The sequence below is a fragment of the Gadus morhua genome, chromosome 7, assembly GCF_902167405.1.
Source record: "Gadus morhua chromosome 7, gadMor3.0, whole genome shotgun sequence".
NCBI classification, from domain to species: Eukaryota; Metazoa; Chordata; class Actinopteri; order Gadiformes; family Gadidae; genus Gadus; species Gadus morhua.
In genome coordinates, this window is record NC_044054.1 from 189,653 (window position 1) to 210,000 (window position 20,348).

The window sequence follows — 20,348 nt, forward strand, 5'->3', positions numbered from 1 at the left end:
CTACAATCGACACAGAGACGCTGAGGACCCCACTGAGGAACCCTCTGGGGACCCCTTCAACCGCCAGAACCCCACCCCCGGGAGAAGGTCCTCCTGGGTGAAGGTGGACCAGAAGGTGTGGAGGTGTGTCAGTGTGTCTGAGGACCCTCCTCCACCTGGGGACACTCTGTAGAAGGACAGAGAGCCAGCAGGCCGGTCCAGATACACTCCTACTCTGGTGGAGCCAGCGGGGCGGAGAGGGAGGACTGGTCCTCTACTGTTGTGCCAGACAGAGTAACGACCATCAGAACAATAAAGACTCCAGGACTTGTTGTTCCATCCAAGCCAGCTGTCATCACCCCCTCCTCTCCTTGTGATTCCTCTGTATGTCACTCCTATATCAACCCATCCTTCCCACTCTACCTCCCAGTAACAGCGGCCAGTCAGAGCCTCTCTACCCAACACCTGGAACCGGGAGTCAAATCTGTCTGGGTGATCCGGATACGACTGGTCCTCTCCAACCCGCGTCACCTTCCTGTTGTCCTCAGACAGAGAGAGTTGTCTGTGGGCCGTGTTGGGGTCCAGTGTGAGGTCACAGGCATCTGAGGGAGAACCAGACATGATGAGCTGCTGAACCGCTCTTCATCCTCATCATCATCATCATCACTAGTACTGTTCTCCTACGCTCTGTGTACATATACATAGATATGAACACATACATACATATACATATGTACACATACATAGATACACACACCTCAACAATAACGTTATGAAAACATCAACAACAATATTATGAATACATCAACAACAATATTATGAATATATCAACAACAAACATCTCTCCTTGGATCCAGGCTGCTCTTCTTCTTTTTATTCTCTTTCAGACTCTTTTTGTGATCGCTCTCTCTTCTTCTTCAGCCCCCCCCCCTCAGCCCCCTCCCCATCAGCCCCCCCCTCCTCCTCCCCCCTCAGCCCCTTCACCCCCCCTTCCCAATCCCCCAGACCGGTCGACCCTCCTCTACCCCCCCACCCCCCCCCCCTCACCGCTAGTCCTCACCCTCAACCCCCCCTCAGACCGGTCACCCCCCTCCCCCTCACCCCTAGTCCTCCCCCTCAGCCCGGTCAGCCCCCTCCCACTCCCCCTCCCCCCTCCCCCTCAGCCCCGTCACCCCCCGTCCCCCTCACCCCTAGTCCTCCCCCTCAGCCCAGTCACCCCCGCTCACCCTCACCCCTAGTCCTCCCCCTCAGCCCCTTCACCCCCCTCAGCCCCGTCGCCCCCCCTCAATGTAACAATGTAATACCTGCTGGGTTTTATGCAAGCAGGTTTAACTGTGATGGTCGACAGTATTAATAGAACTAAGATACATGATGTCAGCCATCATCTTCATTCCCAGTAGGATGTGACCTCACTTCCTGCTGTGTGGATGGACTTTCGATCTCAATAGTGTGTGTGTGATGGGATGAATCAACCAGACACTTACACTTCTTAAGAGCTGGTTTCAGCCTCCACACTCCACCGTGCTCCACACTGGGGGGAGGAAACAAAGTGAGAGCAGCATGTTGAAACATTCACCGTCATCATCTACCGTCTCATCACGTTCTACACAACATGAGTGACAGCTGCCTTTTCAAACCGCTTCATCTAGCAGCAGCTTGAATCCTTGTAGGAGACTTCGTCCCCGAGTGGTGAGCTGTCCTCTCCATACCTAAGAGTGTCCAGTCTCCAGCGTGGATCCTCCAGTCCAGCAGAGAGCAGCGCAGCTCCAGAGTCTCCTGGGTGATTGTAGCTCAGGTCCAGCTCTCTCAGATGGGAGGAGTTGGAGCTCAGAGCTGAGGCCAGAGAAGCACAGCCTTCCTGTGTGACCAGGCAGCCAGACAAGCTACACACACACACACACACACACACACACACACACACACACACACACACACACACACACACACACACACACACACACCACACACACACACACACACACACACACACTTTATTATATTTATTCTGGTTGAGAGCAGTTCATACTAAAGTAACCACATTTTTAAAGTGTATTCATTCAATTTGGAGGACAAGGAGAGAAGAGGACAAGGAGAACAGGAAGAGGAAGTGGGGAGATGACATCATCACAGAAATCAGAACTTCCTTCACTTAGAGGTGAAACAGGATCTTAAAGAAATGCTCCTTTCTCAGTAGCTACAAGTCAATGAGATATTGTTCGGTCAGAGTTAGGAGAAGTCTGCTGTGTTTGGTACGCTTAGACCAGAGTCACATAAAATATAACATGCATACCGTTTTGTGAGTTCTTTTTCGATAACGATTCAACTAGTCGTGGACCATCCCTTACATAGTAAACAACCCCAAGAGAAAGTTTGAAGAGGGGGGAAAACGGACCTGAGGGTAGTTTTATTCAAATGTTATGTATATTGTGTTGTGAGGAGAATAAATATCATAGCAATCAGGAAAACACTTTGCGAGCACGAGAAATAAGACATTATTTATGCGCTTGGGGGTGTCAGTTGCGTGCTGCTTCACTTTACGTGCACACTTTTAGTGGATATTAATCTGTTCAATGTCTTCTGATATTGAACCTTGTGGTGTAACTGTTTGATCATTGAGTAAAACTGACCTGAGAGTTTCCAGTGTACAGTGTGGACTCCCTAGTCCAGCAGAGAGCAGCTTCACTCCTGAATCCTGCAGATCATTGGTACTCAGGTCCAGCTCTCTCAGACTAGAGGAGTTGGAGCTGAGAACTGAGGCCAGAGCTTCACAGCATCTCTCTGACAGATGGCAGGCATTCAGCCTTCACACAAAATAAAGAGAACAGGTTAGGAACTGTGATTAAAATAACTTACATCTTCAGCTTACTACATAATGAAGAAATTGTGGTTATTCAAATTGGGTGTAAAATGTATAACAATAAGATATTTGTTTTGCAGCGTTTGAAAAGTCGTTTTGTATATTAATATTACTTTATGTTGCAGTATTATGTATATTATGTATTGTATTGTGATACATGTTATCAGTTAATCTAATGTGATGTTTTGTATATAATTAGAATTTTTATTCCAATATAATGTATATTGTGTTGTGAGGAGAATAAACATCATAGCGATCAGGAAAAACACTTTGACACGGCCAAACTGAACACGTTACGTGTTTAGGATTAGGCCTAACCTGCCGCATCATCATTTTGTGTCACAAAAATGGTTCAACGCGCCTAACGCTTACGGAGCTAGATGAGCCCGCCCAAAACTTATTTTACCCTGCTACTTTTCTTTTGCTCCACAAACATGGCTGAGATCACCACCATCGCTGCGCTGTACTTGTTGTGGGAGTTCGAGGAGAGCAGGAAACCCAAACGCCGTCGTATTTGGGTGCATGACATCCTCCGTAGGCGCTCACAGCTGGGTGAGTTTCACCACCTCCTCCAGGGACTCTGCCTGGATGACGGCCGGTTCCAGACGTATTTTCGGTTGACTGGGGCCATGTTTGATGACCTGCTAGCCCGGCTTGGTGCCAGGATCTACCGTCAGGACCAGAGTTCCCGTTGTCCGGTATTTACCGGTCTTGGACCGGAAAAAAATGAGGAGGACCGAAAATTCTAAATGTCTTCAGTCAGAATGACCCATTGGAAATAAGGCCCCGTCCACATGGAGCCGAAACGGGCGAAAACGATCCGGTTTCGTTTTATGCGGAATATTCAAGGCGCTGGTTCTCCACAGAAAAAAGTGGAGCGCATCAACCCTGCACCGCTGCGCGCATACAGCATGCGCGCTGTCTACAAACATTCAGTCACGAGGAGATTCAACCTCTTAAATTGAGCAGGAATACTTTTGAATGTGTTCACTGAATTGTGTTTCAATATGCTACAGTAGTCATTTGTTTAGCCAATTCATGTAAAACAATGAGGGTTTTGATTGTAGCGTAGCCTGTGTGATAAAATAAATAAGTTGTTACATTTCGTGCACTCGCTCAAATTGATCGCTATAGACTACCGTAGGTTTATGAACTAAACGGCGGCAAGTTTTGCGGAGTATCGGTATTTAACAAACATGGCGAATCAAAATATGATCACACACTTCAATTTTTTTAAGTGCAATAAACACGGACAATATCCGACCGATTCTTTTCCAATGTGACCGGTAAAATGAAACCTTCCCGGTCACATGACCGGCACCAATTTCTTCTAGCGGAAACACTGGTCAGGACACCAAGTACAGGCGCTCCAAGTGAGCAGCGGAGGGAACCTTGTGGTGTATCTGTTTGACCATTGGGTAAACTGACCTGAGAGTTTCCAGTGTACAGTGTGGACTCCCCAGTCCAGCAGAGAGCAGCTTCACTCCTGAATCCTGCAGATCATTGGTACTCAGGTCCAGCTCTCTCAGACTAGAGGAGTTGGAGCTGAGAACTGAGGCCAGAGCTTCACAGCATCTCTCTGACAGATCACAGCCCTTCAGCCTGCAGACACAATAAAGTGAAGAGGTTAGGAACTGTGATTAAAATAACAAACATCTTTAAGTTATTAAATAATGAAGAAATTGTAGTTATTCAAATGTCTAACAATAAGATAGTTGTTTTGCAGTGTTTGAAAAGTCGATTTGTATATTAATATAACTTTTTGATGCAGTATTTTGTATATTATGTATTGTATTGTAATACATGTTATTAAGTTAATCTAAAGCAATGTTTAGTATATAATTAGGAGTTTTATATATTATGTATATTGTGTTGTGAGGAGAATAAACATCATAGCGTTCAGGAATGACTTTGCTAGCACGAGAACTAAAATGTACGGCCACCCTGAACGCGTTCCGTGCGTAGGATTAGGACTAACCTGCCGCTTCATCAATGTGTGTCACAAAAATGTTTCAACGAGCCTAACGCTCAATTTTTTGAACCCTGCTCGTGGGTGTGTTGGGTGTGTTATTTAGGTGCGTCTAACACGCTGGTTTAGCGCGTGTAAGGCATCTACACGCTAGGGCTTTGACTCCGAACTTCGTTATTCGAAATATATTTCGAATAACAAAAAATAAATCAAAATTCGAACGAATATTAGGCAGCCCTTAATATTGGAACCTGTTATGGGCAGGCCAAGAGGGAGGGACGTCGGAGAACCCGACGCAGTCTACTCATAATATTGTAATGACCACGGAAGAGGCAGTGAATGAAGTATTGATTAGACAGCGATTTATTAGAAACTAGAGCTGTCAAGCGATTAAAATATTTAATCGTGATTAATCGCATTAATGTCATAGTTAACTCTAATTAATCGCGATTAATCGCAAATTATTTTTCTATGCTAAATATCCCTTGATTTTTTTGTCCCATAATTCTTCTCATTTTAATTCTCTTATCAACATGGTGAAGTGCATCGGCTTGCCTTGTGCAAATTATTTTTTATTGATAACAACATTGGCATATACACTGATCAAAACAGGACGATACAAAAAAAGAGCCTATAGTGCAATTAAACGACTGCTTTGAACAAATGTCATTTGACATAGCAGTCAGGCTACTGCTTCTTTGTTTTGAGCCAAAGAAAAAAAAAAAAAAAAAAGTTTTTTTTTTATTTTATTTTTTAATAATTGCGTTAATCGCGCGATAAAAAATTTAACGCCGTTAAATTTGGTTTGCGTTAACGCCGTTAATAACGCGTTTAACTGACAGCTCTATTAGAAACCTAATAAACCGTTTGAACACGCAGGACCGGTAACCATAGCAACGCCGGTAAACAAACCTCGCGAAGCCGAATCCAGGTCTTACTGAAGGCATTTAATGGTCAAAACATTATGAATAAATATTCAAATATATTCTAATATCAATATTAATTAACAAACAAACTTCAAATATGATTTTTGGGCAAAAGTCAAAGCCCTACTAGATGCCTAAACCAATGGTTCCCTATGCAAAAATTTGGATTTTCTACGCCTCTAACGCGCGTAACGCGTTCAGTGTAGGGCTGGGCGATAACTCGATTACGATCATTAATCGCGATAAATCTCACGTCAATTACGACGATAAGCATTAGACATAATGCTGATATGGATTTACCTGACAGCCAATGCGGCAGAAATAAACAAAATAGTCAGATCGCAGTTTTGCGGTTAAGTACACGCCCATTCCCTGTTGCATGTTTGAGCTTCCGTTCTCACACACACACACACGCACACGCACACGCACAACACACACACACACACACACACACACACACACACACACACACACACACACACACACACCACACACACACACAGCCTATCAACAACAATGAAAATAAGAGAAACAAAAAAAAAAAAATCTATATATATATATATTTTTTTTTTTATGTGATTTGATGTGATTAATATCGATATCGATCGATATCAAAAAAATTATCGTGATAATATTTTTTGCAATATCGCCCAGCCCTAGTTCAGTGCGGCCGTACCTTTAAGGTACGGCCACACCAACCGCGTTGCTCGCGTTGGATAACGCGAGTAACGCGCCTAACCTGACGCTTGATCAGTGTGTGGTGGTTCAACTCGTCAATGCGCCAACGCAGCTAGATGAGTCCATGTCCATGCAAGTGAACAGAGCGTTCCCTCTTCGTCATAACTATCAAACCAAACATCCTTCACATTCACCGAGCGAACATTATGAAAGTAAAATGCACATTTCTCGCTAAAAAATGTTTCCATAAACGCATTTAATAGCGTAACTATGTTACTATTTCCACCCAGAATAAAGAAAGATGTCGGCCGTATGCTTCTGTCCAAGCTCACTACTCTCTGCCAGTGACGTCGGGTCAAGCTCCACGCTGATTGGCTATCGCGGCTAAGCGCCACGCGTTGGAGCGTTGAAAGTTCATGTTGATCTGTTAAATGTCTTCTGATATTGAACCTTGTGGTGTAACTTTTTGACCATTGGGTAAGACTGACCTGAGAGTTTCCAGTGTACAGTGTGGACTCCCCAGTCCAGCAGAGAGCAGCTTCACTCCTGAATCCTGCAGATCATTGGTACTCAGGTCCAGCTCTCTCAGACTAGAGGAGTTGGAGCTGAGAACTGAGGCCAGAGCTTCACAGCATCTCTCTGACAGATGGCAGGCATTCAGCCTGCACACACAATAAAGAGAACAGGTTAGTAACTGTGATTAAAATAACAGACATCTTTAAGTTATTAAATAATGAAGCATAGTTATAAGTTTAACAAACATACTAAATAATTAGATGTATAAATGTTAAATACCGTATTGGTCCGAATATAAGACAGCCTTTTTTCCCCTCGAAATAGGTCTGAAAAAGTTGGGTCGTCTTATATTCGGGGTCTAGGATTCAGAGCGCAGTTTCTCTTCTTCGCCTCTCCCTTTAAATGTCAATACACATTCGCGGCCGCCAGAAATTGGTTCCGGGAAGAAGTAATCCAGCGTCCTTAACAACCAGACCGTTACCGGTGTTTAAAGACAGGCTGACCATTAGAGACAAGTGGCTCAAAAGTGGGTCAGGTCAATCAACAACATCGGAGGAGCTATGATGCCAATTTTAAAATAATGGTCGTCAATAAGGCAGAGTCAAGTAACAACTGCCAAGCTGCCAAGAAGTTTGGGGTCACGGAGAGTAACGTAAGAAGATGGCGAGCACCAAAATAACGTCTCAAAGACGTCAACAGTCAGCGCAAATCCTACCGTGGTCCTCAAAGTGGCCGTTTCAGTGAGGTTGACCGGAAAGTTTTTGAATACGTTAGAGAAAACGCGCTTTGGGCGGAGCCGGTGGAAGCGGAGCAGCTGGGGAGCGATGACAGCGAGAGCAAACTCAGCGGGGCAGAGGACGTGTGTGAGCGATAGAGAGAGATCAGAGAAGTTTGGCGAATTTTAGTTAAGTTAAATATGTGGCCTGTATTTTTTCTATGATATTTAAAAATGTTCCCAATGTTGCTTGATTATTGCTTGATATTCATTTTGAATCATACTGTACATATTTTGCCTTGAAAGTGCCGTGGCCTTTACTGGCATTATTATTATTGTCATTAATATAACAAGTGTTTAAATCACTGTTCTTTGTTCTGCAAATCTGGTCTGCAAATCTTTTTTTCTAAATGTTTGTGTTGAAAAACGGGGGGTCGTCTTATAATCAGGGTCGTCTTATATTCGGACCAATACGGTAGTTGTTAAATTGAGATTGAAAATGTTGTGTTGTGTTCTATTGTTGTGAATATTCTCTTATGTGTCATACATTACACGTTAATAGGACACCTACAGAGATGTTTTGTATGTTATTATAGTATGTTTATTCTGTTATGAGTAGAAAAGTAATAAATGTTGTTATGAACATACAAAGATCTTTTTCATATAATCTCAACCTTATATTCCAGTTGTATTTATATTGTGTAGTGTGTGTAGTAATACATGTTATTAGTGAACCTACAGAGATGTTTTGGAGGCTTTGACCACTGGCAGCAGCCTCAGAAGACCCTCCTCTGAAGCAGAGTATTCCTTCAGGTCAAACACGTCCAGCTCCTCTTCTGATGTCAGTAGGATGAAGACCAGAGCTGACCACTGAGCAGGGGAGAGAGATTCTCCGGAGAGACTTCCTGATGTCAGATAGTGTTGGATTTCCTTCACTAGAGAACTGTCGTTCAGCTCAATCAGACAGTGGAACAGATTGATGCTTCTCTCTGGAGATAGATCTCGTTTTATCTTCTTCTTGATGTAAGACACTGTTCCCTTATTGGTCCGTGAGCTACTTCCTGTCAGTCGCAGCAGACCAGTTTTAATCTGAGTGGTCAGTGAACTTTTTTTCTGTCCCAGCAGACCTCGTAGGACAATCTGATTGGTCTCCAGAGAGAGACCCAGGAGGAAGCGGAGGAACAAGTCCAGGTGTCCGTTCTCACTGTGTAAGGCCTTGTCAACACCACTCTGGTAGAGGAGGTGGAGTTTATCTTTCCTGGAGGCTGGTGGTTCTTCTGAGAGCAGATTGACACCAGTATCGATGAAGGACAGAAAGACATAAAGGGCAGCCAGAAACTCCTGGATGCTCAGATGGACAAAGCAGAACACCTTGTCCTGGTACAGCCAACACTCCTCTTTAAAGATCTGGGTGAACACTCCTGAGTACACTGAGGCTGCTCTGATATCAATGTCACACTCTGCCATATCTGCCTCGTAGAAGATCAGGTTGCCTTTCTCCAGCTGGTTAAAAGCAAGTTTTCCTAGAGAAACAATGATCTCCCTGCTCTCTGAGCTCCAGTCTGGATCTGTTTCAGCCCTCCCATGGTACTTCCTGTCTCCCTGTATGGACTGAACCCTCAGGAAGTGGCTGTACATCTGAGTCACGGTCTTGGGCATCTCTTCGATCTGGGATTTTTTGAAGATGTCCTCCAGAACTGTAGCAGTGATCCAACAGAAGACTGGGATGTGACACATGATGTGGAGGCTTCGTGATTTCTTGACGTGGGAGATGATTGTGCTGGCTAGCGTCTCCTCTCTGAATCTCTTCCTGAAGTACTTCTCCTTCTGTGGGTCAGTGAACCCCCTCACCTCTGTCACCATGTCAACACACTCAGCAGGGATCTGATTGGCTGCCGCAGGGCGTGTGGTTATCCAAATGCGAGCGGAGGGAAGCAGGTCGCCCCTGATGAGGTTTGTCAGCAGCACGTCCACCGAGGTGGACTTTCTGACATCAGTCCAGATCGGGTTGTTCTGGAAGTCCAGAGGAAGTCGACACTCATCCAGACCATCCAAGATGAGGACAACTTGGAACCCGTCGTATCTGCAGATTCCTGCTTCTTTGGTGTCAATAAAGAAGTGATGAAGAAGTTCCACCAAGCTAAACTCTTTCCCTTTCAGTAAATTCAGCTCTCTGAAAGTGAGGAGAAATGTGAAGTGTATGTCCCGGTTGGTTTTGCCTTCAGCCCAGTCCAGAGTGAACTTGTGTGTTAAGACGGTTTTACCAATGCCGGCCACTCCAGTTGTCATCATTGTTCTTATTGGTTGATCGCGTCCAGGTAAGGGTTTAAAGATGTCTTCACATCTGATAGGTGTTTCTTCCTTGGCTGGTTTCCTGGAAGCTGTTTCAATCAGTCTGACCTCATGTTCCTTGTTGACCTCTCCACTGCCTCTCTCTGCGATGAAGATCTCTGTGTAGAAGTCGTTCAGATCTGTTCGCTGTCCTGCTTTAGCGATTCCCTCAAACACACACCTGAACTTCTTCTTCAAATGAGACTTGATTCTATGTTGGCAATAGACAGCATCAGATCCTAAATGAGAAAAGAACAGACGACATCAGTTAGTGGATGGTGATCAGTGGAACCAGGTCAATATTTCCTGTTAAATTATCAACTTCATGATATTTAGTGGCTTCATTACTTGTGGTCGGAAAAGCTGGTTGTGAAGGACTGTATGTTACAGATTCAAAATGTTAAGGACTATTATTTCCGGAGCAATATGATTGGTCTAATGATAGTAATAATGATAGTGAATCAGTGTAAAGTGATTTGCTATGCTGATACAACAAGACAGGGTTTCATCACTTCCACTGAGTTGTTCTGCTGTTGGTCTCTAGTATAGTGATTAATGTTATTTAACCTGATAGACCCACAATAAACCTAAATATCTTGGTCAAACCATCTAACCTGATACCCCCACCATAACCCTACATATCTGGATCACACCATTTGACCTTATACACCCACAACAACCCTACATATCTGGATCAAACCAATTAACCTGATACCCCCACCAAAACTCTCCATAGATGGACAAAACCATTTACCTGATACCCATTAACCCTACACCATTTAACCCCAAAGGGGAAAGATACTGCTCCTTAAAAATATAATTTCTTCTCTTTTTTAAGATCAGATCTGTTTTGCCCTTCAAAATAATAGTTTCCTCTGTCTTCAAAGTAAGAGTCTCTTACCGCCCCCCAGTGTGTCAGCCAGTTCCTCCTGGTTCATCTCCAGCTCTGTTTGATGCTGCTGTACAGACTGAGCACTGGTGACCTTTGACCTCTCCTGGTGTCTGTGGAGGACACACACGCATGCACGCACACACACACACACACACACACACACACACACACACACACACACACACACACACACAGACACACACACACACACACACACACACACACACACACACACACACACACACACACACACACACACACACACACAGTAAAGTCTGATAACAAGAGCCACCTCACTCCTGCTGGACTCTTCGAGAAAAACAAGAACCAGGATTTATGGATGTTTGATAGAAGCTCTATCTTTATAATATATGATGAATCTTCACCTCTTCTCGATGGACTGATTTCCATCTTTAAAGGGAACAGGATGTCCCATAGAGCTGTCACTCTTCATGGAGACACAGCTGGGTCCAGGGGAGTCTGCTCTCTGCTGCTGGACTCTTCTAGAAAACAAGAACCAGGACTTATGGATGTTTGATAGAAGCTGTACCTATATAATCTCTAGGGCTGTTAAGTTCTGGTCGGTTGGTTAACTGGTTAATCGATATGCACTTGTTGGACCAAATTGTTGGACCAAATAATGAAATAACATTAATTATGAATAAAAATAAGGTTGAAGGCTCCGTAGTCTCTGTTTAAATAATCCTATGGTTTAATAAACTATACGACTTATAAGACAAGAGGTCAAACCCCCGGGTTTCTCAATGTTGAACAGGCCCATAAGGAAGACCGCTAGTCCTAACTTACTGAACCTTTACTCCGCTCCTAACTCATTGATTCAAACAAAGTCATCGATCTGGCAGAATTTGGTTAAAAAGGACGACAAAATAGCATGCAAAGTGTAGAGTAAGTTTGTGGTTAGATCAGCTAAAATGGTACAGCATGAGTACTTTTTTCTTAATATGTCTGTGATTCTTCATCTCCCTTCATGTTTAACGCTCGCTAGGCTTTGAGTGGGAACACATCAGAATTGGCTTCTTGTCACGAATCCCAGCAGCGTCCAGTGGGCCCCGTTATATTACACACAGATAAAAGCTATAATCAATTCTTCGGTGGTGTCGTCTATAAAGGACGCTGCCCGACGCTCCGTGGCTCGTCCGCTGTCTGCTTCATATTGAAGCTCTGCCCTAACCGAGTCGACTCGGACCGAGAGGGGGTCGGAAACCCACTGGCCTTCTCCAAACAGACCTCATGTGATATTGAGGCTAGCAGGTAGAGTAGAACGTACTGTGGTAGATTATGTTGATCCGGAGATAACGTGCACATTGTTTTATAATCATCTTTTCACCATCGACCAATCGATTGGTCAGAGAGTTGGTTGAATTTAAGACTACGGCCCAAATCATCATCTCTAATCAATGCTTACCTTTTCTCAATAGACTGATTTCCATCTTTAAAGTCATAGCCTTCTTCCATAGAGCAATCAGTCTTCATGGAGACACAGCTGGGTCCAGGGGAGTCTGCTCTCTCCTGCTGGACTCTTCTAGAAAAACAAGAACCAGGAATGATGGATGTTCGATAGAAGCTGTATTTTTATGATCTCACCCATAAATCCTCACCTCTTCTCAATAGACTGATTTCCATCTTTAAACTTAACAGGCGGGCTCATAGAGCTGTCACTCTTCATGGAGACACAGCTGGGTCCAGGGGAGTCTGCTCTCTGCTGCTGCTCTGGGCTTCAACACAACACACACACGCATGCACGCACGCACGCGCGCACACACACACACACACACACACACACACACACACACAACACACACACACACACACACACACACACACACACACACACACACACACACACAGCTTTTACTCAGACTAATGATGGAGTCATGATGCATCACTGCTGAGCTCTGAGACGGACAACAGTCACAGACAGAGACATCCTCTTCTTACCTCTTAGCTTTGCTCCGGCGGCCATGTTCCCCAGACAGAGTGGTCTTAGAGGTAGGAACCCCCTCCTCTATCTCCTCATCCATAATAGACTGGAGACCTGGACACAAACACAACTCATCCATCACTTCAATTGTCTTTTGAGCTTTAGCTGTTTATTGAGAGAGAAGATCATTGTGACTGTGTCACACTAAAGCATTATGGACGTCATAGACCATCAATATGAACCACACAACATAACCACACTGCCCTCACTACAGTACAGATGTGTACAGCAGATGACAGATGAATAATTAAACACCTTGGAGACTGTAACTGTGTTTAAACTACAACACAAGAAAGATATACAATAAACTTAAAAGAAATGCATTGCGGTACAATTAAAAGAAAGGAACATTACTTTCATTTGTGTCAAGTACAGTGTTATATTTTTATATGTTAGGCTATATATTGAGATGGCAGTGTGCGAAATACCCGTCAATATTCGGGATGTCCTCATCCCCAGATTGTTGCGCAACATCAATCTAAATCAATATGCATGAATTTCTAACCAATCAGTGAAGGGAAATGCCAGACTAAAGTAATGCATTGTGAGAGCTGCAGTGCCTGCCATGTTACGCATTAACATAAAGCTGTGTCGACTTTACTAGTTTCTACATAGTATAAGTGACTACAATATCTTGACCACCACTAGCTAGTGGAAAATACATTTGTGTCTAGTACAGTATTATATTTTTATATGTTGGGCTATATATTGAGATGGCAGTATGCGAAATACCCGTCAATATTTTTTGGGATGTACTCATCCCCAGATTGTTGCGCAACACCGATCTAAATGTTCTCAATATGCAGTAAGCCTAGGCCATAACATTACAATATTTCATGGATGCAAGCCAAGACAATCAGTCTATATCTATAGCCTACATGACAACACACACACACACACACACACCCACACACACACACACACGCACACACTTTAAACACACTGGTAAAGCAATAGGAGCCTGCATTGGCTAAAGTTGTTGGGATGCACGTTATTTTATAACGTAATGCAAACAGGACAATAATTGGCCCCATTCTGGCGCACTCAGAAGAACATGAACTGAATAAATGCCAGGTATATAGCATATCGGAGACGTGCACACAACCAATGCACTTGCAAATGAGAGCCTGCAGTATGTCCGATCTTGTGACATTATTTAACCACCCATCAACAGCTCATACGATCAGACAGATACATCATTGAACACATACACAAAGCCCACAACAAGCCAAACACAACCAAGGCAGGTGCGCTCTCTCTCGCACAATCACACAATCACTCCAACTCCAGGGCTAGTCTGTATCACTAAGACCAGAACCAACCACAACTAACCCTGCAGTAGCCTTACCTATGCACAACAATGCACAACAATCAGTTATTACATTGCTCTATCTTCTGTTTGGCGCACATGGCTAATTTGAATATTTGCGCAGGTATAACGGTTGTGATTGGGTCTAAAGGACTGAAAGACAGGACAAACACATCGGTCCCTTTCAAAGGTATATTTGTGATTTGTACAGCAGGATCACAGGTCACGTCAACTAGTTCTGCTAGTATATACAAATAATACAATGATAACATTACATTTACATTTCGGAGCAGCATACCTGAAAGACAGGACAAACACATTCAGGGGCGCCGCTAGGGATTTTGGGCCCCATGAAAAGAATGAAACTTAGTGTCATTATTTTTTCTGTATTATAATTTCATCATCATTAGGGGCCTCTCTGGGCCCCCCTCCATCATGGGCCCCTAGAATCCGTCTCCTTTACCCCCCCTTTTCGGCGCCCCTGAACACATTGGTCCCTTTCAAAGGTATATTTTTGATTTGTACAGCAGGATCTGCACGAGTAAAACAAAACACTTGTATTGCTAGCGGACATCCAACATAGCTAACCAGTAACATGTGGTCAAACTAAAAATGTGCATAAACTCCCTACCAAGTGACAAACTATAAAAACAATAATAACATATCAATTATACAATCATATAATCTGTCCAGGTTCATAACATAAACATACATTCTCGATCTTAAAACGTATAAACCTTCGGGAGCTATTTAAAATGCGAACTTACCACATGTCACGTCAACTGGTTCTGACTAGCAACGGCCGCACACACAAGGCGGATGCAGATCTGCAATACCCAATCACACCAGCAGATGGCTCTAAAACACCAACAACTGCTCTATCATTTGCGAAACTCATGATAACTAATGAACAGTTTTCCATATCTGTTGCACAGGACAGTCTGGCTCCGCTTGGCAAAAAAAATAGAACACATTTGTGAATAAATGTTTTGAACTCTGAATACTGGACATGGTGAGCTTAAAAACATTTAAATGACCATAAGTGAGATGGCCTAAGACGGAATACAAATGAATTATTTTTTTATGAAGCTTGTTTATATGCTATTTCCAATGATGATAAATTAACATTTAATTGCTGTGAGTTGTGAAGATTATACAAATAAATACTAAATCCGCTGAATCAGAATACTCATATCCCATGATGATAAATAACTTTTCAGTGCTGTGAGTTGTCAAGATTCTACAAATGAATATTAAATCAGCTGAATCAGAATACAGAAATCTTTAGAAATGGATTGTAACTGCCCTCACTGAAGTACTGAACAATAAGTACAACTTGGAGGTACTTGTATTTCACTTGAGTATTTAATTAAACCGAGTTATCTCGAAATTACATTTGTGTCTAATAAAGTGTTAGATTTATATATGTTAGGCTATATATTGAGATGGCAGTGTGCAAAATACCCGGGGGTGTCCTCATCCCCAGATTGTTGCGCGATACCGATCTAAATATCCTCAATATGCAGTAAGCCTAGGCCATAACATTACAATATTTAATGGATGCAATCCAAGACAATCAGTCTATATCTATAGCCTACATGACAACACACACACACACACACACACACACACACACACACACACACACACACACACACACACACACACACGCACGCACACACTTAACATGCATTGATAATATGATATATAGTATTCGTAAAGCAACACTGATAGGAGCCTGCATTGGCTAAAGTTAATTGGATGCATGTTGTTTTATAACAAGGAGAGGCAAAGTAGTGCATTACAATACAAACATGACAATAATTGGCACCAATCTGGTGCACTTAAAATAGCAATCAGCTGAATAAATATCTGGTATATAGCCTTTCTGATATGGGCACAGCTTCAGTGCACTTGCAAATGAGAGCCTGCAGTACGAGTGACATTATTTAACCATCCATACAGCCAATACGACCAGACAGAAACATCACTGAACACACACACAAAGCCCACAACAAGCCAGACATCAGCACGGCAGGTGGGCAGGGTAAGGACGCTAAGGATGGTCAGTGGAGCCCCGACACACGTCACCTCGTCTCCCAGTCAGGGGGTGGATCTAGATGCTTTTGGGATGACTTTCCTGCAAAAGTCACATTAATGTGTGTGTTTGTGTGTTAATGTCTGTGTATGTGTGCATTAATGTGTGTGTGTGTGTGTGTGTGTGTGTGTGTGTGTGTGTGTGTGTGTGTGTGTGTGTGTGTGTATGTACAACCCAGTCGCCAAGAAAAAACGTTGACGGTGTACGTTTCCATGAACACTGGATACGTAGCATTTCAACGTAAAAAATAGCGTGTTATACCTACAGTATCCACGCGTGCCGCTGTGGAGGCGGGTTTCGGGGTTTGGGTTTCACGGCTTTCGCGGCAAATTGTGGACACGATTGTTTAGGGGGGGGGGGGGAGGTAGACTGTTGTTGACCGGGGAGGGGGGGGGGGGAGACACGTTTGTTGAGGGGGACGACGACGACACGTTTGTTGAGGGGGGGGGAGACACGTTTGTAGGGGGGGGCACGCTCAACAACGAGAGTTGGTTTTTATTGAACGCTCGACAACGAGAGTTGGTTTTTATTGAACGAGACTTCAACACAGAACAGCTGCACGAAACGATGGTCACGTTACTCTCGGTGACGGTGTCGACAACAATGAACACACGAACAATGTTAATAGAACAACACACAACCACATAACATCCCGAACCCATTAACCCCACTTAATCCTAACAACAAAACAAGTTAACAAAAGCCCCATTTGTCAACTGACAACCCCAATTCCCAGAATCCCCCGCGGCTCCGGAACACGGCGTAGCCTATATTAATCTTTATCATCTGAATATCATCTGAATATCATCTGAAACTAACTAATCTCCTGAGTGTGTTGGGTGGTATTCTATTTTTTTCAACGGGGCTGGTGCCGTCTCCTTTTGACCTTTTGACCCCAGACTTCTGGGGGAATAGCTGAATCAATTCATTAGTCAATCAGAAGCATGTAATTATATCTTCCCGGTGGCGTAGGAGGACGAACAAGGTGTCCTTCAACATCTACGCTTCCAGGCGATTGCAACGGTGCCACACATGAGCATATTCGAACATGTTTAATGTTAGTAATTAGCTGTCGAAATTGGAGGCCTTAATCAATAATGAGCAGCTATTGATTTGCTTCCCGATAAAAATTTGTGACAAATGACATGTTATTTAGCATCTGCACGTTGAGCTGAGTCCAATGACACCAAGCATGACACTCTAGCTAATGGTAACATGTATTTTACATGGTACACCTAGGTCTAGGACATGATCTCGGTGTAGCAAGAGGGCGAGCTTGATCTCATTGGACTCAGCTTAACGTGTAGATGCTAATTAACATGTAATTTGTCAAAAATCTCCATCGGGAAGCAAATCTATAGCTGGTCATTATTGATAAAGGCCTCCAAAATCGACAGCTAATTACTACCCCGAAACATTTTCAAATATGATCATGTGTGGCACTGTTGCAATCGTCTCGAAACGAAGATGTCAAAGGACACCTTGTTTGCCCTGTTGCACGACCGGGAAGATATTTTCATACTTCTAATGGATTGATTCATATTTTAAGGTTCTCGGAGTGAGACTTTAAGCGGCTGCAGCAGAAGTGTTGAGACGAAAGATGATATCAAGACATTAATAGAATATTCCCATTCACATTATGATTCTTCGTCATAACATCCGACCAAACATCCTTTACATTCACCGAGCGAAGATTATGAAAGTCCAGGCCCCCCCTTCCTGCACTCGGGGTCCGACAGGGCCAAGTTTCGGTGCGGGGGTCCCAGTTTCAGGGCGGTAGGACCTTCCTATCTCAAAAACTGTTTTTCAACCACATTCTGAACCATTAGGTCTCGCAGGCAACACTTCTGAAGGGGCTTTGTCCAAATGACAGTCCATTTGGGAAAACTTTCTTTCTCTATGGGCTAGAACTACAAAAATCTTGGATATTTCGTTCTCGGGGCCCCGGGAAATGTGTGTAAACATTTTAGCATCCCTAGCTATCTCGAAAAGGCCGGAAAAGGGGCGTGACCTCCAACAGTACAGTCACTGTACATAAGACAGAGGTTAGTTTCTAGGCCCCATTTTTTGCGGGATGGAGGTGTACATTTGTGGCTTAATGTGTGTAGACACAGCTGGCCTGTGGCCACGTCTTTGAAGTCTGGGGTCAAAAGGTCAAAAGGAGCCGGCACCACGCCGCTTATGAGATAACAAAAAGTGAATCTGTATTTCTCTCATAACATTTTGTCATTATCGAAGAGAGGCCTGATTCTCAGATATGCATGTTGGACTGTTAGGGTATAGGTCTGGGAAGAACTTCAGGCCAAAATCTTGCAAGCGAGCCGCTGGGTGCAGGTGCAACGAGATGGAGCACTTGCTTAGTCATTTCCTGTAGGGCTGGAGCCACAGGTTGAAGCGTATATGCGTCCTTTGAAACCCACTTTGATATATATGAGACCCCAAGGTACAGTTTACTTAAATGTTCTCGCCTCAGTCACCTATTGCATCACTTCCTTTAGGGCTTCGGCATCCTAATTGATCATTGTAGTATAATTGAATGCCCTCTTTCATATTATTACGTATTTCTTCAAGGAAAGGTTCAAAATCCGGGATTGCTTTAACTCAGTTTATTGTTAAAGTCTGCATGTTTCGGCATGGCTATGGAACGAAAGTCTAGGAATCGTGTAGAACACGTGTGAGAGATAATAACTCTGGCTACTGTGGGCCACGGGCAGAGGCCCGTGACCCTTCGCGGGTGTCGCTGAAAATCTCTGGCCCCTTCACCTAGTGTGCACAGGTAAGGGACCGTCAAGTGGGCGTGGCCTAGTGGGCGTGGTGGCTTCGGCTTCTTCAGGTGATGCCTTCTGTGGTGGAGCCGCCTTCAATATGGTCTTGCTCCCCTAGTGGCTATGTATAGTATTTACGGCTTATATGTTTGGTCCTGCTTCATTTGGTCTATGTGTGGGTAGCTTAGATTCTTAAAATACGTAACAATATTATATGATACTTCCACCACTGGGACGTGGCAACAACTCTCCAAATCCATATGGGGGGGGGGAATGCTTTTGGACAGTAGGGGTGTACACTAGACATAAATAGGAAGCAAACTCAGGAGAAGGAATGACCTCTCACAAATATTTATTGAATAAATTGTTTCAAATAACCCTGCCTCGTTAAATCAATGAACTCTGTGTTTTGCTTTCAAAAATAGGTTATAGAAGAAGTCTAATCTGCAGAAAATAAAAACATCCAAGCTGCCTTTTAAGGATACCTCGGAATATCTGTCTATTTTTTAACCGTCGGACCCCAGTTTACGACAAAAACAACACCATTTACGGCAGCTCCTTTGCCGCGTGGTTTTTAGAGCCATGTAAGGATTAGAGGGGGCGGTCGATAGCAACCACCATAGCAACCATGACGGTCAAGTGACTGGATGCAGCCCCGTTGAAAAAAATAGAATGCCACCCAACACACTCAGGAGATTAATGATATTTAAATTATTATGACCATGAAGTCTTTATTTGCATGGGTTTACATTTCGTTCTGTGTAGCATGGAAAAATCTGAGAAACACTCCCATTCAGAATGCATTGGTTTACATTTCGTTCTTTGGAAAACGGTTCTTTAGTAATAATATTTGGGTGAATTTTTTTTTTGTTTTAGCAGCGAAATGCACCATGTGCGTCTGTGTGTGCATCTGTGTCTGTGTGTGTGTGTGTGTCTGTGCGTGCGTGTGCGTGTGTGTGCTTGTGTGTGTGTGCGTGCGTGTGTGTATAACACGCTATTTTATGTTGAAATGCGACGTAATCCAGTGTTCACGAAACGTACACTGTCAACGTATGCTTTTGGCGACTGGGTTGGCTCTCAGATATACGTGTTTCTAACAAGATGATATCATTAAAAGTTACATAAAGTAACAGTTTAATAACACAAACGCAGGAAGCACGTGAGCTGCTAGTTTAGCGAAAGCAGCGTCCCTATTCCTAACAACCTGACGTTGTTGAAACATGCGAGCGAGCCGATCAAATCCTAATAACTATAAAACTAAAGATCAGACACAATCACTGACTGAAGATTATGCAAGTAAAAAGTATATTT

The 20,348-nt window shown here is 43.6% G+C and overlaps 1 protein-coding gene across 1 annotated transcript; it reads right to left on the bottom strand.

Annotated features, from left to right (window-relative positions):
* On the bottom strand, nt 1-10,601 carry LOC115546578 (NLR family CARD domain-containing protein 3-like). Its single transcript, XM_030360182.1, has 9 exons — nt 10,586-10,601; nt 8,747-10,210; nt 8,380-8,701; nt 6,898-7,071; nt 4,265-4,438; nt 2,607-2,780; nt 1,703-1,862; nt 1,464-1,503; nt 1-581 (listed from the first exon to the last, which is right to left on the bottom strand). Exons 1-9 carry the CDS (start codon nt 10,599-10,601, stop codon nt 1-3), a joined length of 3,105 nt encoding a protein of 1,034 aa, XP_030216042.1.
* Nucleotides 10,602-20,348: the final 9,747 nt, after the last annotated feature.

Bases quoted from the DNA above. Each gene is read 5' to 3' on its own strand.
- LOC115546578 (XM_030360182.1), bottom strand. The intron at 7,072-8,379 runs GTAGGTTCACTA...TTGTGTGTGCAG, and splicing joins AAAGCCTCCAAAACATCTCT to GCTGAATGCCTGCCATCTGT. The intron at 4,439-6,897 runs GTCAGTCTTACC...TTGTGTCTGCAG, and splicing joins TGTACACTGGAAACTCTCAG to GCTGAAGGGCTGTGATCTGT.